At 31.8% G+C, this 15,759-nt stretch overlaps 1 protein-coding gene and 1 pseudogene across 1 annotated transcript; one reads left to right on the forward strand and one right to left on the reverse strand.

The window, feature by feature from the left end:
- Positions 1-6,381: 6,381 nt before the first annotated feature.
- On the forward strand, positions 6,382-8,836 carry LOC106431499 (4-substituted benzoates-glutamate ligase GH3.12-like). The gene is made up of 4 exons (XM_048776096.1): positions 6,382-6,671; positions 6,769-6,870; positions 7,103-7,875; positions 7,966-8,836. The coding sequence occupies exons 1-4, from the start codon at positions 6,424-6,426 to the stop codon at positions 8,529-8,531; spliced, it is 1,689 nt and encodes a 562-aa protein (XP_048632053.1). The 5' UTR covers positions 6,382-6,423; the 3' UTR covers positions 8,532-8,836.
- A 777-nt stretch (positions 8,837-9,613) lies between these two features.
- LOC125606938 lies at positions 9,614-12,180 on the reverse strand (annotated as a pseudogene).
- Between the last annotated feature and the right edge of the window lie 3,579 nt (positions 12,181-15,759).

The raw sequence follows: 15,759 nt of genomic DNA on the forward strand, positions 1-15,759 counted from the left end.
ATTAAAACATTAAATAACAAAATAGACCAAAATAATTTTGATCGGGAAAAATATATTTAGCAGTTTTGCTAAGTAAATTTAAAATAATGTGATTTAAAGTATATATATATATATATTTACAGACTTTTAATTTTTTAATGAAAAATTAAACCGACTCATTAGTTTTAGTGAATTTAATTAACCATTATCGACTTATCTCAAATACAGTTTTTAACATAATATGTAACTAGATAGATAAACTAATTACGGTTCGAGCGATCCATCCATTTCAATTTTCAAAACACTTTTAGGATTGAGATATGAACTGGGACAAGTTTCTTTGGTGATTTTGAATTTTTGAATTTTCAGATATCCATTTAGGTTCGGATTCGGTTCGGACAAAACCTATAACATGAAATACCATAAAAAATTCATTAGGTATTTATGTCGGGTTTGAATCGGTTCGGACTCATTTTTATTGGACCGGGTTTGATCGATATTTTCGGATTCGGTTTATTTGCTCAACCCTAATTGTAAGTATCTAAATTTTTATTTTGATATTTAGATAGACATTCATTTTGGTTTGATGAAGTGTTTTATAATTAAAAATCTATAATCTGATCTTTTTATTTCAACTACATAACTATATTAATTAGAATTCGTATAATTATATATATAACTGCAGTTGTTATTAAATGAATAAGTAGTTAAATAGTTGAATTAAATAATAAATAAATACCTAGAAGTAAAAACGCACATCTATCTCAAATTTATTGTTATGCTTTTTGTTAATGGAAAAGAATATATAGCTTTAAAATTAAAAAAAAGATATGAAATGCAATACAATAGTATCACTGTATCAGATAACATAAGGAAATTAATAAAACAATATAAAATAAAAGTCATCTAGTGCGTTTTTGTGTGGACCGCTGGTCATTACCTGCGGGTGATAATTGAAGTGCGTATTTGTATATACAAGAACAAAGAAAAAACAGTTTTTAACAGAAGCGGTATTTTCAGAAAAACGCCATTTTGTTATGTTTTGTGTTGCTTGGTGACATGTGCGTTTTTCCAGTCACATCATTCAAAATACGCCCCGCCAATGTGTTGCCATTCTCAACCTTAGATTATTGTTGGGATTGCAATATTAAATTAGAAAAAATGTGCCAAGTAAATTTTAAATCTCATCAACTTAACAATAACTCTTATAAAATGCACACATTGTATGAGAGAGAGAGAGAGTAAGCTTTAGTATTCGGATTTCTGGACCAAGTATGGAACGATTCCTTTCCGGTTCCAGACATTTAGACCAACTAGGTATTTGAATATTTTCAGTTTGGATTCAGATCGGTTATTTTCATGTCCGGATCAATTCACATCAATAATCTAAATAACTATAATTTTTGGGTATATGACGAGTCGGGTTAGTTTGGATATTTAGGATACAAAAATACTATAAATATCCGAAACACACAAAAATATCTGAAACATGATTTTTTTCGAAAACTCAAACAAATACCCAAAAATAGTCAAATACCTTAAATGACCCAATTTTTCTACCCAAAATATAAACTAAAGAATTGTAAAATACCCAAATTTTTATTTGAATACCCAAAAAAATATAAGTAAAATTTTGATAGCTTTACTCTTTTAACTTAAAAATATCCATAATACCGAAAACATATCTTAAATACCTAGATACAAAAAAAAAATTTGGGTACTTTAGGTAGTCGATCGGTTCTCACATAGGAATCAGACCAAACCGAAATCTGCATGTCCAAAAATATACCCAATAGGTACTTTCTCTTGGACCTGGACACAAATTGAATATGTATTTCAGTGTCAGTTTTAATTTGAATTTTTTTAGGTTCGGATAAAATGCATGTCTCTGATAGAAAGTTACATAAAAGTGTACATTCAAAATCTCAAATAAACTAATTAGGTTTAAATAAATTTTCTTCATCGATATATACAACTTTGTAACATAATACTGTACAACACCCAAAATACTAATTCATATCAAAATGTGTTTTTATTTATAATTCAACAAACCCGCGCTTCTGAAGTTCCGGGTCAAAATGTAGTACGTATAAACGTTCTCCACCATCATTTGATAACACAATTTGATCAGACTAATTTGTATTAAAAAGTCAATGGGATCTGGTAAGTTTTATCAACTGAAAAATTATAGATAACGTTTCTTTTCAATATATCATACTGAAAATCGTTAAAGTCACATTGGTCTCATTTTGTAAGTAAATGAACACATTTTGATCTCTATGGATCAGCTAATTAAACTAAAAAAAAAAACTAAATCTGGCCCAATATGACTTAAATAGATAGACCCTATTTTATTTTAGCACCACTATATTTAAAATATTTTAAATATAGCACAATATTATTTTATCTTTTATGATTAATGATTATTAATTAATCAAATATTACAATTGTTATAACTAAATAGACTATGAAATAAATTACGATCCATATAAATAAAAAATATATCAAATCCAAAACTACGAAATTGTGTTTTTATTAGTATATATATGAATCAAAAATACAGTTTTATAAAAAGAATATATGTGAAACTTATAAGTTGTATAAAAATAATAAATAACAAATGATTTATATAATATACCATTTTAGCTTTTGAACATTAATAGCACATGTCATTAAAAAATACAGTTTACAAACGATTAAAACATATGAATTATTATTGTGAAACATAACATCCATGCGGATCAAAGTTTAGTAACTATACAAGAAAAATATTTATCAAAAAAAAAACTATACAAGAAAACTAGAATGTTTTATACGAAAGATTTCCTCCAAAATTTGTCGAAAAGACATTTTCAACGAATTTCCGACGAAAAATCATCGGTTTTATTTTGTTGGAAAAAAATATTGGAATATCCACGGCTATTTGGTGAATTTTTGACAGAATTCCGATAGAAAAATTTCTGACATATATTTTCGTCATAAATTTCTAATGGATGATATTCGTTGAAAATTTTGTAAATTATTTTTAAAAAACTAAAATATGATATTTAAATTAATTAATTAATTTAAAATTTTAAATGTACAATAGTCTATAATAAATATTTATATATAAATATAATAAAATTTGAAAATTATTTTTATAATATAATTATTTTAAAAACATTTATAAAAAATTTGAAAACAACTTTAAACATTGTATAAATTGAAAATGTTTTAAAGACATGAAAAAATGTTTTTATTAATTTTTACAAAAATATAAAACGTCTTATAAATTGAAAATGTTTTTTGAATGTGAAAATGTTTTTATAAATTTTAATTATAATTGAAAACATTTTCTAAAAATTGAAAAAAAAATATTTTATAAATTCTAAGAAAACATAAAAGCGTTTTAAAAATTGAAAACGTTTTTAAAATTTGAAAATACGTTTTTATAAATTACAACAAACATAACAACTTTTTATAAAATGAAAGAGAAATAGTTTGTATGGATAAGAAATGAGGATATGAAGAGTATATATTAACTTTAGATGCATTTAGAGCTTGAAATTGGTTTTTTTTTGTGGTTGGTGTGTTGATGACAATGAAAATATTGTAAATATTTGATGAATATGAAGATGATAGAATAAAACAATTATTTTCGAAAAAAAATAATAATAGAATTTTCATGAATAAATTGAACTTTTGGAGTGAATAGAACATGTAATGGTTTTTTTTAAAAGGCTATTTTTGTATTTGACTTAAAGTTTTATGTCATATTTGCAAAAAAACTTAGAGTCAATTTGCTCAATATACCTAATATGAAGCAAAATTAAGAAACTACCCTAACACACGTAAAACAATATTTCCTGTAGCAAAAATAACACAACTTGACTATATTATCCCTTGATTGATCACGTGACAATAAGAAAGAGAAAGATCCAACACCATCTTCATTATTTATCTTCTTATTCATCTCTGACAATAGCAATCTTTTCTCTTATCATCGACATCATTAGCTTCTCCTCAAATTCACATCCTCCAATCTTTTTTTTTCTCAATCCTTCAACAATGGCCGATTTTGTTACAATCACCGTCATACACACTTCTTCGCATCGCTTCGTCATCGCCGCTGTCACAATACATCAATTGACTCTGGATGTGCCATATACTCCAGTAAATCTTTGACTCAAAAAGAGGTGCCTCCCAAAAATATCTCCGCGTTATAGAACATCAATCCGAGATCGAACAAAATAATTTTCTCCAATCTATGGACTTGCCCACTAGATTTCTGAAGTTGAATATTAATGGATGAGTTGGAAATTGTGATTTCTAGAATTATCTTAGAAAATTGGCAACTGCAACTCATTCCAAGGAGAGAAAAGCACGGTACATTGAGGAACTTGGGCGTAACTACTAGTATGTTAACAAAAATGTTAAAGGCTACACTTTAACGTGAAATGATATATAAATTGTTAACCGATAACTTATCCATTTGAAAGTATGCTCCCAATGAATATATCAATGTATATTAACATACTACATGTTTTGTTAGCGAGTTATATTTTCGTATTACACGTTAACATTTTTTTCACATCTAACAAAGCATGTTTCAGTTAATGGAAGCTATCTTTTAACATTTTACCAACTATTTTATAAAGCGGCAACATCTTTTGTAACATCTAATCAAATATGTATCAACTAATACTTTGTAAGATCCTATCAACTGTTTATTAGTTAGCGGCATCCACGATTTGGTAACATATAACCAAATTTGTATCAGCTCACAATGCTTAATTTGGAATGACTTTAAATTCCCCATACTGTTCAGCTTTGATCAAACCGCCAAGCGGTTACGGTATATAATCTTGTCGACAGAGAAACACTAATTGGAGCCATGGGCTGCTTTGAATGAATATATATAGCCAAAAACAGACTCATGGTGGTGGAACGTTGAAGACAAGCTTTAGGCCGAATGCTATCCAACATCGATGTGACGAGGCTTGATGACTGTCTGAATCGGGATGATGTTCTTTCTGTTGGACCATGGAGGTTTCATTTGTGATTTTCACAAAGGAGGTATGGGAAACGACGACGGCAATAGCATATGGACGAGCAAGAGATGACATCATATGAAGTTTTGTTTATACCTGAAGAAAGAGAGAATAAATCAATTACAGAGATGATAAATAGATGTAAAGTGGGGCTGAAATATTCAAGAAGACACGTGAGAGAGAGATAAAGAAAATTTTGAAAGAGGGCAAAATCGGATTATCAAATAATGAACAGTGTAAAAAACAGTGAAGTGGTAGATAGTTAATTATGAATTATTGTAGGTATAGAGAGCCTAAATACTTATGTGTTTTTATTATATATATAATTATATGTATTATTAATATAATAAAAAAGGATCATGGCCAGTGAGTGGTTCAGGTGCTTATATAACCTGCAGAGGACGGGGGTTCGCAGCGACAAAATGTCAGTTTTGTTATTTTTACCTTTTTAGTTAATGAATACAAATTTACTAGAATGCCTCTATGTTCTTCCTTTCACCTGTTGCACCAAGAACTCTAATTCTGTTTTTCACTTATTTTTATGATGTTTATGCCCAGTTATGATAGCTTCACAAAGAAATTTATGATTATGAGCTAACACTTTAGAAAAATAGATTTGTTTGGGAAAGATCCAAGTTTTGGAGGGATTGAGGCAAAACGCACATGCACTTTTTAGAACAAATATTTGTATCCCAAGATCTCCTGCAGTTTTCTATCAATAAAATATAATATAGTGATCGGTTTGTCTAGACATGTGTAAGAGGAATGTTTACACTAGGTCCAAAAAAAATCAAAACTTCGTATAGCAACTAGAGAAATTTTTTTGGGTATAAATATTAAATTTTATATCATTTTAATTTTTGACAGATTTTACAATGAAAACAAGTAGCAAAAAAAAAAGTAAAAACATCTAAACAACACCAAATACATAAGCAAAACACAGCAAAATACAAAAAAAGCAAAAATTGATACCAATCTTGAATAACACAACAACGCATTTTGCATAGGATCGCAGTGCTCCAAAAGCTGGAATCTCATTGTTGTGGCTGTTAAGTTGCCGCGAATCTAAAGATGATTGGCTAGCAAATAGATATATATTTTTATTTTCAAAACTTTAGAGCCCTTTTTGCAAAACCAATTTATTTGTTTCCACAAAATTAGAATTTGCTCAGGGTCCACATTAACAATGGGACTCCCCTGATAGCGAAACTCAACTCAAACAGCTATGATTTGTAGGATTCGAGGACATTTCCAATTATTTTGAAGTTAGGTATGAAGTTTGTAGGTATGACTTTAATCATATTAATTTATTAAACAAAAAAACACGTTTCCTACATTTTTAAAATTTCCTTATTTATAACTCTTTCATTTGCAGATATCAAAATTAAACGTTAACTATCTACTCAACGGCCTGATGGATCTAAAGAAGTTAACATCAAATGTGAAGCAAATACAAGATGATGTATTAAAGGAGATACTTACGCTTAATGCTAATACAGAGTATCTCCGAGGCTACCTCCATGGAAGCTGTGATAAAGAGTTATTCAAGAAGAACGTACCGGTAGTAAGCTACGATGATGTTAAGCCTTATATCGAACGCGTTGTGAATGGAGAACCTTCAAATGTTATTTCTGGAAAACCCATTACTCGATTTCTGTTGAGGTATGTATTGCTGAGTATGCATAAAATATGTCCTTGCTGGTGATATATATATGTAAACTTAAATGTGATATGCTTGTGACATTGTTGATATGTGTAGCTCAGGAACTACTGCAGGGAAACAAAAGATCTTCCCAGTTAACAACAAGTTCTTTGAGGACATGTCATTTGTCATTGCTCTACGCTCATTCCTAATATCAAAGTATACTTTTATCTTAAACTAGAACCTTAATCCGTGTAGCTGCGCGACTGTTTATTTTCACATTTATATATATAGAAATCTTTTCTTTATATTATTAATGACATATATATATATATATATGTATATATATATATATATATACAACAAATTAATACAACAAATATTTACTTTTTTTTCTAGTGTATTTGTAGCTTTGAATACAAGGATTCATCCTTTTTATTCTGGTATGTAGGCATTTCCAAGGTGGCCTAAAAGGAAAGGCGGTAATGTTTTTTTCCACGAGACCGCAGTCTACAACTCCATGTGGTTTGCCCATTTCTACTTCGATTACGGGCTACTTACTGAGTGACAGTTTCAAGAACCGGCCCTCAAATGGTTTTACAAGCCCAGATGTAGTGGCGTTGTGCCCAGATAACAAGCAGGCTATGTACTGCCATCTTCTTTGCGGTCTTTTTCTGAGTGACGAAGTTGTGAATGTGTCTGCTACCTTTGCTTCCTCTTTGGTTGGTGCAATCACTTTTCTTGAAAGTCACTGGAAAGAAATGTGTAGCAATATCCGGTCTGGTCATCTTAGCGAGTGGATCACCGACCTTGGTTGCAGAGACGCTGTTACTAACATCCTAGGAGGATGTAACTCCGAATTAGCAGATCGGATTGAAGAAGAATGCAACAAAAAATCTTGGGAAGGTATAATCACACGTCTTTGGCCTAAAGTAAAATTCATTCAAAGCATTGTTACAGGACAAAATTCTCAATGCATTCCAATGTTAGAGTTTTACTCCAACAAAGTGCCTTTGATCTCCACGGTCTATGGATCTTCTGAAACAATATTTGGTATAAATATGAATCCCTTCTGCAAACCACAAGATATATCTTATACTTGTATTCCCACCATATCCTACTTTGAGTTCATACTTGCGGACGAAGGAAATAAAGGTGAAATTGTTGATCTTGTGAATGTCAAGATTGGATCCTACTATGAGCCCGTGATCACAAATTATTACGGTGAGTTGTGTATGTGGGTATTCCATATAGTAAATATTTATCTCTAATAATAAACTAATTTCTTTTTTTTCTTATGTTGTTATATATTAGGCTTGCACAGATATAAAATGGGAGATATTCTACAAGTATCTGGATTTTACAATAGTGCACCGCAATTTAGGTTCGTTCGCAGGAAAAATATGGTTCTAAGCGTCAACCTCGAAGTGACAACTGAAGAAGACATTTTAAAGGGGTTAAATAATGCAACACCTGTTCTTAAGAATTCAGATTTAGTATTGATGGGATTCACATGCTATGCTGATATCTCCACTCTTCCGGGTCACTACATTTTTTACTGGGAACTCAAAGCCAAAACCATCAGTGACATTGTTGAACTTGATAACAAAGTATTGGTGGAATGTTGTTGTGTAATGGAGGAATCATTATGTGCTCTTTATCGAGAGATGAGGAGTAAAGATGGGTCTATAGGAGCTCTAGAGATTAGGGTTGTGCAACAGGGAACGTTTAATTCGCTTATGGAGCTTGCCATCTCTCAAGGTGCTTCCCCATCTCAGTACAAGACTCCTATTTGCATCAACTCTTCTGAAGCCTTAGCTGTTCTTGAAAGCAATGTCCTAGCTTGCTTTTTCAGTGATAAGTCCCCAACTAATCTCTAATCAGATATGGTCTATGTGGATTATGATAACCCACGAAAACAATTGGATCATATAGTTAAGAATAATGAAGGGACAAAGCTGTTTGATGAGTTTTGTGTTTATTAAGTGTGTGGTTTGTGTACTGTCTTCCTTTTAAATCACTAGGGTACCCGTTGTTTCGCGCCAGTTTGTTTGCAGTTCGTATTCTACGTATTTGGGTTGGTTGCCATTCGTATTCTACATATTCGTTTGTTTGAAATTTGTATTCTATGTATTTGTTTTGAGAGTATTTAAGATTCAAGACTTCACAATTTCTTGTTTGTTTATTCCTGAAACCCCGCTTAAACGGAGAATACATGTAATATAAATTGATACTTGAAACCAATGTGAGGATAATTATTTTAACGACACCAAAAGAACAAACGATAGTTTTGAAATATTCAAATTCAGATATAAATATATTTGGTACATCTACAAATGCATTAAATTGTCCCGTATAAATATATTCAATAATAATTTTCTTTGTAGCAGGTCTGGACGTAGGCAAGATTGGCCGAACTTCGTTAACAATTTGTGTGTCGTCCTGCTTCTATAGGTTCTGGATTCCTGAAAATTTGATCCTAGTATTTTCTAACAATTAGTATCAGAGCACCAACTGGTATCAGAGCTTGAATTATGTTGACCGGTAATTTTTTTTTGCTGAGTTACTAATCACGTGAATAGTAAATAGTAAATAGTAAATTTTGTCGGTGATATCGGTTTTGTCGACATAGGTGTCTTAATCCTTGGTGGTTCCAGAAAGCATGGGAAGCAAAGACGGTTCGGCGCACAATATCAGAAAATTTGATGTTACAGATTATGCATTTTGGAGAATGCAAAGTGAAGATTATATGTACGGAAAAAAACTTTATTAAGCATTGAGCAAGAAGCTAGAGAAGATGGATCAGGATATATACTATCTTAAAATTCCAAATTGGTGTTTCAAAAAAAAAATCTTGAAATTTCAAACAAACAGAAAAATATATAATATATATGTGATGTAGATAAAAGGCATATTTTTAAACATTGAATAGTATACATGTATCTAGATAAAATTCCAACAAAAAAAAAAAAAAAATTTATTCAATATAAACGTACTATCAAATTGGACCATTCGACTTACTTTACTCAACTTTTTAATGGTACACAATTTGTTACTTTAACAAGCCTAAAGACCTTTACTTATAGGTAACCCTCGAGGAATAGGAGTACACTTAAGGGGATGAGCCATTGTCAAGACCATTCCCGAAAGAGTCTCTTCCATGTTAACCTTGTCTCCTTCTATTTTCCAATCGAAACACTGAATCATCATTCCAATGGCTGTTCCTAGAAAGATATAAGCTAGATTTGTTCCAGGACATCCTCTCCTTCCGCTACCGAAAGGAAGGTACTTGAGTACTTTCTCCTTTGTGGCATCTTCTTGTTCTGATCCTGAAGAAGCTAGAAATCTCTCTGGCTTGAAGTCATCAGGATTTTCCCAGTAATCAGAATCTCTCATCACAGCATAACCATTAACTACAAGTGTTGTCTTCTCAGGGACATAGAACCCTCCCATCATACATCCTTCTTGGAGCCTCCTTCCGAAGACAGGGATTGGCGGGTACAATCTTAGCCCTTCTTTGACCACCGCTTGCAAATAAGGAAGGTTTGGTAGGTCTGTTTCATGAATCAACCTTGATTTCCCTACGACAGAATCGATTTCTTCTCTCATTGTCTCCATAGTGCTAGGGTTGTTAATGATTTCTGCCATTGTCCACTGTATTGTTTGCTTGGATGTGTCCGTGCCTCCAAGGAAAAGCTCCTGCAAGTTATAAACTCTTTTAAAATACCTATATTTAATAGGGAAATTTTCTTATAAGATATTAAATTGATTTTTTTTTTTTACTTAAAACACACAAGGATGAAAATGATCAAAAATGTTTCATTAAAAAAGTAAATATAAGTAATTATTTAAATAAATAATAAAATTGTATTTTCAAAAAATGCGTTTTTTCACAATTATAACTATTTTTTTTTATTTTCTGAATTTGCGTTTTCAAAATTTTATTTTGAAATCCTAAAAAAAAAGTTGGAACCATTTTTTAAATTAGTATTTTAATTTTTAAATACTATTTAAAAAAAAAATCCCAGTTAATTCTAGAGTATAAACGTTTTTTTATATTTAATGAAACTTGATCATTTTAATACTTGTGTGCTATATTTATGATATATGGTATCCTAGGTTGTTTTTTTTGTTTACCACGAACAAAGCCTTGATCTGGTCCCTGGTGATCTTATACTCTGATTTTTCGTCTCCTTTTGCTTCCAGCAACACGTCCATCAAATTCATACCTTGCTTCTCTGCTACGTTTTCGTGTTCCGCAAGAAACGTCTCCAGCACCTTGTCATATCTTTCGGAAATACCCATTATCTCCTCTTTAAACAGTGAGATTCCAAGCTTTTCAAGTGGCTTGCGCAACAAGGTTGTAAACAAAACCTTCTTTGTCAAGGAAATAGATTCTGTAATCAGTCCCCAGACTCTCTCACCTTCACCATCCTCCTCCGAGCACGTCCTCCCAACTATCATCTTGCATGTGCTGTTGTTAGTGAATATCATCGCTTCTCTACGGATCTCAACGCACTCCTTCTTCCTCGCTTTCTCGAGGAGACGAAAGTAGAACCGCTCTAGCTCCTCTGCACGCACGGCTCGTAACCGCTCGATTGCGTGTGGTCCAAGTAGCTTTGTGATGAGAAGTTTCTTCATGAACTTCCAGTAATCTCCATGGGGAAGCTGAGAAGAATCCAGTTTCTCCGAAAAAGAGGGACTCGTCGATTGGAGGGAGGCCACAGGACTATATATTCACGTCATGGGACTTAAAGATCTCGCTGGCCATTGAGGCAGATGAGACGAGAACAATGGGGGAGGTGGAAGATGCGGAGATGGAGGTAAGGTCCGTACTTGGATGAGATTTTCTGAAAGCATTTGTGGATTAGAGGAGATAGAAAATGGTGAAGATGGCCGATGATTGGCAGAGAAGGAGGGCTCGGAGGCGATTTCAAATCAACCTTTGGTTTCTTGAAGAAGAAGAAGAAGCCAAGGAAAGAGAGGAGTGAGAAGAAGGATAAGAGGAACAAAATGAAAGAGTTTTGGAATTCGAAGTTGATCATTGCTGCTTGAAGTGAAGAAGATACTGATGAAACAAGAGGCATTTGTTGATTAAGACTCAATGGGTACTCTACTTATTATATAGACAGACTAGTAGCCAAGGAAAGAGAGGAGTGAGAAGAAGGATAAGAGGAACAAAATGAAAGAGTTTTGGAATTCGAAGTTGATCATTGCTGCTTGAAGTGAAGAAGATACTGATGAAACAAGAGGCATTTGTTGATTAAGACTCAATGGGTACTCTACTTATTATATAGACAGACTAGTAGCTACGAACAACAAAAAGATCATTTAGGTTAGCATTTATAAACGAATACAGAAAAAGAGAAAGATAACTATTCTAACTTCCCTACACCACTCATTCGCTAGCGTGTAGCGACATTCAATGCTAGACGATATCCTGACACACAAAGGAATGCGACATCAATAGTGTGGGCGTCACCACCCCGCCACTAACTGCTTCCCGCAGACCTAACCTTTCTTTCATTTAATCATGCAGTGTTCAATAGCTGAATTTTCCTAAATTAGCTTTGTGGTCCCATTTTTTCCATACTTAATACTTATACTCTGATCTTTGTATGTTTGGTTTACCGTCATTTAACCTGATTTTGAATCGTTCCAAATTCTCATTGAACACATCTACACTTAGTCTAAATCCAACTTATTCATCTCAATTTTCATGACTGCAAGTGTTTTCACACTTTGAGTAAATTCGTCGAAGAATAAAACCTTCCATGATCAGTTTCTATTACAATTATAAATACTGGAAGCGGGTATACATACATCAGTTTCCACATACCAGGAAAACGAGCATATAAACCCCCCATTAGCCATGGATGATTGGACACGTTACACATACATCTGCAAGAAAACCTATGGAAAAATTAACTCAAGTTAGTCCGTTACAACTCCTTTCTTGTGTGTCATATATATGACAATATGTTTACGTACACGTATACCACGTACTGATTTGTCAAAAGCACGTACGGGTAATTCCTTTTTGGTTAAAGTTTTTTTTTTTTAAAAGACGAGTTTTCTTGATTATTTTATCTGTAAATACGTTTAAAGTCCATCGAATGTGAAATTTTAAGGTAATGGTTGATGCTACTGTTGATAAAATCAAAGAGGGTAGATAAAACAGAGGTCTCCCTATCAATAACTAATGACCACGTTATACGTACGCTGAAAAATATATTGCCTTGAAGAACTTGTGGTGACTAGTTAGAAGAAGGAAAAAACTGAGATGACAACTAACAAACGTGAATGTGCAAGTCGTTTCCATCCTAGCAAACACTCGACCAGTACTGCCTAAGGTGAAACCTAAGGCTCCTAATCGAATTTAAGAGCGGGGACCAAACATTTCTGTCATCACCGGCCAACTTAGAGGCATGAGAATACTGTGATGATGAATTTGATCCAAGCGTTCATTGGCCAAGAACAAATCATAAGGTCTTGATAAAGCCACCAATTAATATCCAATCAAGTGATGAAGTGAACCTGATAAGATTACCTAATATCCAATGACGTCAGCTCCCAAGCCGTATGTAAGGTGTAAACTGAAAGGCAAATGCCTCAGATCCCTTTTTGTGAAGAATACCTAAAATTAACAGTGAATTAGGTCAATATCCATAGAAAACATGTTAATTAGGAAACTACACTGGAATGTAGCAAAAGGATGAGAAGAATTACCATTAGAATCTAGAGTAACTTATCACACGTGAGAAAATGTAGGTCATGTGCTGGCATAAAGGTGGAATTGCTAATCTGGAAAGATTTCGTTTCCTCTACTTACACTAAAAACGTTGTGTATTGCCAACTTGTATTTTGTTTGTATTCGTTTAAAATTTGTTTAGAATTTGGCAACACATACACAATCGCTCAATCAAATCAGACCAATCACCACGACAATCTCAAACAAGATAATGTGTTCTATCTTTTAAAACTCATAATTTTTCGTTCCTCTACATTCGGAGACTCTTCGGAGTGATCCGACGATAAGGATTACACACATCTCATCTCACCTCCAGAACCCTAAAGTCAGAGATTGGGTCTCGTTATCCTCACGAAAAGGGATATGATAATATGATAATTAGCTAGATAACAAAATTTCTTAATGGCTAAATAAAAAACTATACTAGTAGTATTTTGTTTAATTAGTTGGGATAACTGTGTTTAGGAATCAAAAGTGGTGGAAATTTCTTATATGTGAGCGCAACATATGACATAATATGAGTACTAAATTAGTCTAGTTTGCTAACAAATTTAGTTTCTCGTCTACTAAATTGCTTAACCATCGTCTACCAATTTTCTCTTGATGTAAACGGTGTAAAATATAAATTACGAAATTATGTATGCCGAATAACTCAACTATTTCCCGTCTAACATATTGTCAACTAGGTAAGATTTTTAATTTCTAATTTGAAAAAAATAACAAAAGTAAGTGTCAATTTCATCCTAAATAGAGTGAAAGAGTGAAAATTCCAATGGATTGGGAAGAATTTAACTATTAACCACCATTTTTTTAACCATAACCATTTATGAAATTTTATTAGCGGGCAAACAGCCTTATTTAGCATGTCTAATATATTACATAACCCTCTACTATTTTGGTTATTACGATGCACCAACATGTTATTTGTGGCTACCCCAAGATAGAGGGTATATCCATCTCCGTACTTGATGTTTGCAGACTAACTCAGTTAATTTTTCTACAAAGTACTTTGTCATGCTAGATAATTTTCATGAAACAAACAGAAATAAACAATCAAGCAATGTAAATGACTGTTATTATTATAGTTACTAGGAAAAGAGCCCGTGCGATATCGCACGGGAACTCATTTTATAAAGAATATATTATAATCTATAATTTATAATTTTATATGCCTGATAAAAAAATTAAATCATATAAATAATTAAATTTAATTTTGATGATTAAAATATGATTTACAAAGTATTCAAATATATATATATATATATATATATTTTATAAACCTTAATGTTTCCTTTAATTTTTTATCAAAACACATATTGCATACAATTGTGTCTTCATCCTTTTTAAGTTTTTTCATACATTTTTCACATGATAGTTATCCTCAACCATTTTTTGAACAAAATGCAATTTTTTTTTGCATGATATATAATTTTTTTTCCTATTTAATACATAATATTAAAATTATTAGTTTATAATTTTAAACAATTATAATTTATATGTTGGTAATTGTTATTTTCTATATTTATCTACCTGCTTTATTTATTGAAATGAATATTCAGAAAATTGAATATTGTAATAAATATATGTTGATTTACGTTAATATGACCCGTCTCATTTATAATATTTTTTTTTAATTTTTGGGAGAGTTCTTATAAAATACCAACACTTATTATATAAACTAACACATTACTTAAATAAAACCAATATTTTTTAAAGCAATCCCACTTTGAGATGAAAAGACACCTTGTTTAGATGAAAAGTTGCAACTTTGACATTATTTTTTTCACCATTTTATTATTAGTAGATTAGTGAAAATTTGATTTGAAAAATGCATGGGGAGAGACTATTTATAGATTTTTTAAAGCCTATTTGAATAGTCACAACCCTTCAATATGAATAGTCACATTCTTCTAATACTCACAATTTTTCACTTTTTAAAAGATACTAGTGAATAGTCACAACTTTTAGACTATTTTTAAAAGGACACAACCTTACAACATATAACTTTTAGAAAAGACACAACCCTCTACACATATTTTTCAAAAGACAACCTTTCAACATAATTGAAGTTCACAACCTTAGGAATTAATTAGAAAAGACACAACCTTACAACATAGAACTTTTAGAAAAGACACAACCCTTTACACTATTTTTTCAAAAGACACAACCTTTCAACATAAGTAGATTCACAACCTTAGAAATTAATTGGAAAAGACACAACCTTCCAACATAGAACTTTTAGAAAAGACACAACCCTTTACACTTCTTTTTCAAAAGACACAACCTTTCAACATAAGTGGACTCACAACCTTTGGAATTAATTGGGATTGGTATTATTAGTAGATTATCATACATAC

Source organism: Brassica napus, chromosome A3, assembly GCF_020379485.1.
Source record: "Brassica napus cultivar Da-Ae chromosome A3, Da-Ae, whole genome shotgun sequence".
Lineage (NCBI taxonomy): Eukaryota > Viridiplantae > Streptophyta > Magnoliopsida > Brassicales > Brassicaceae > Brassica > Brassica napus.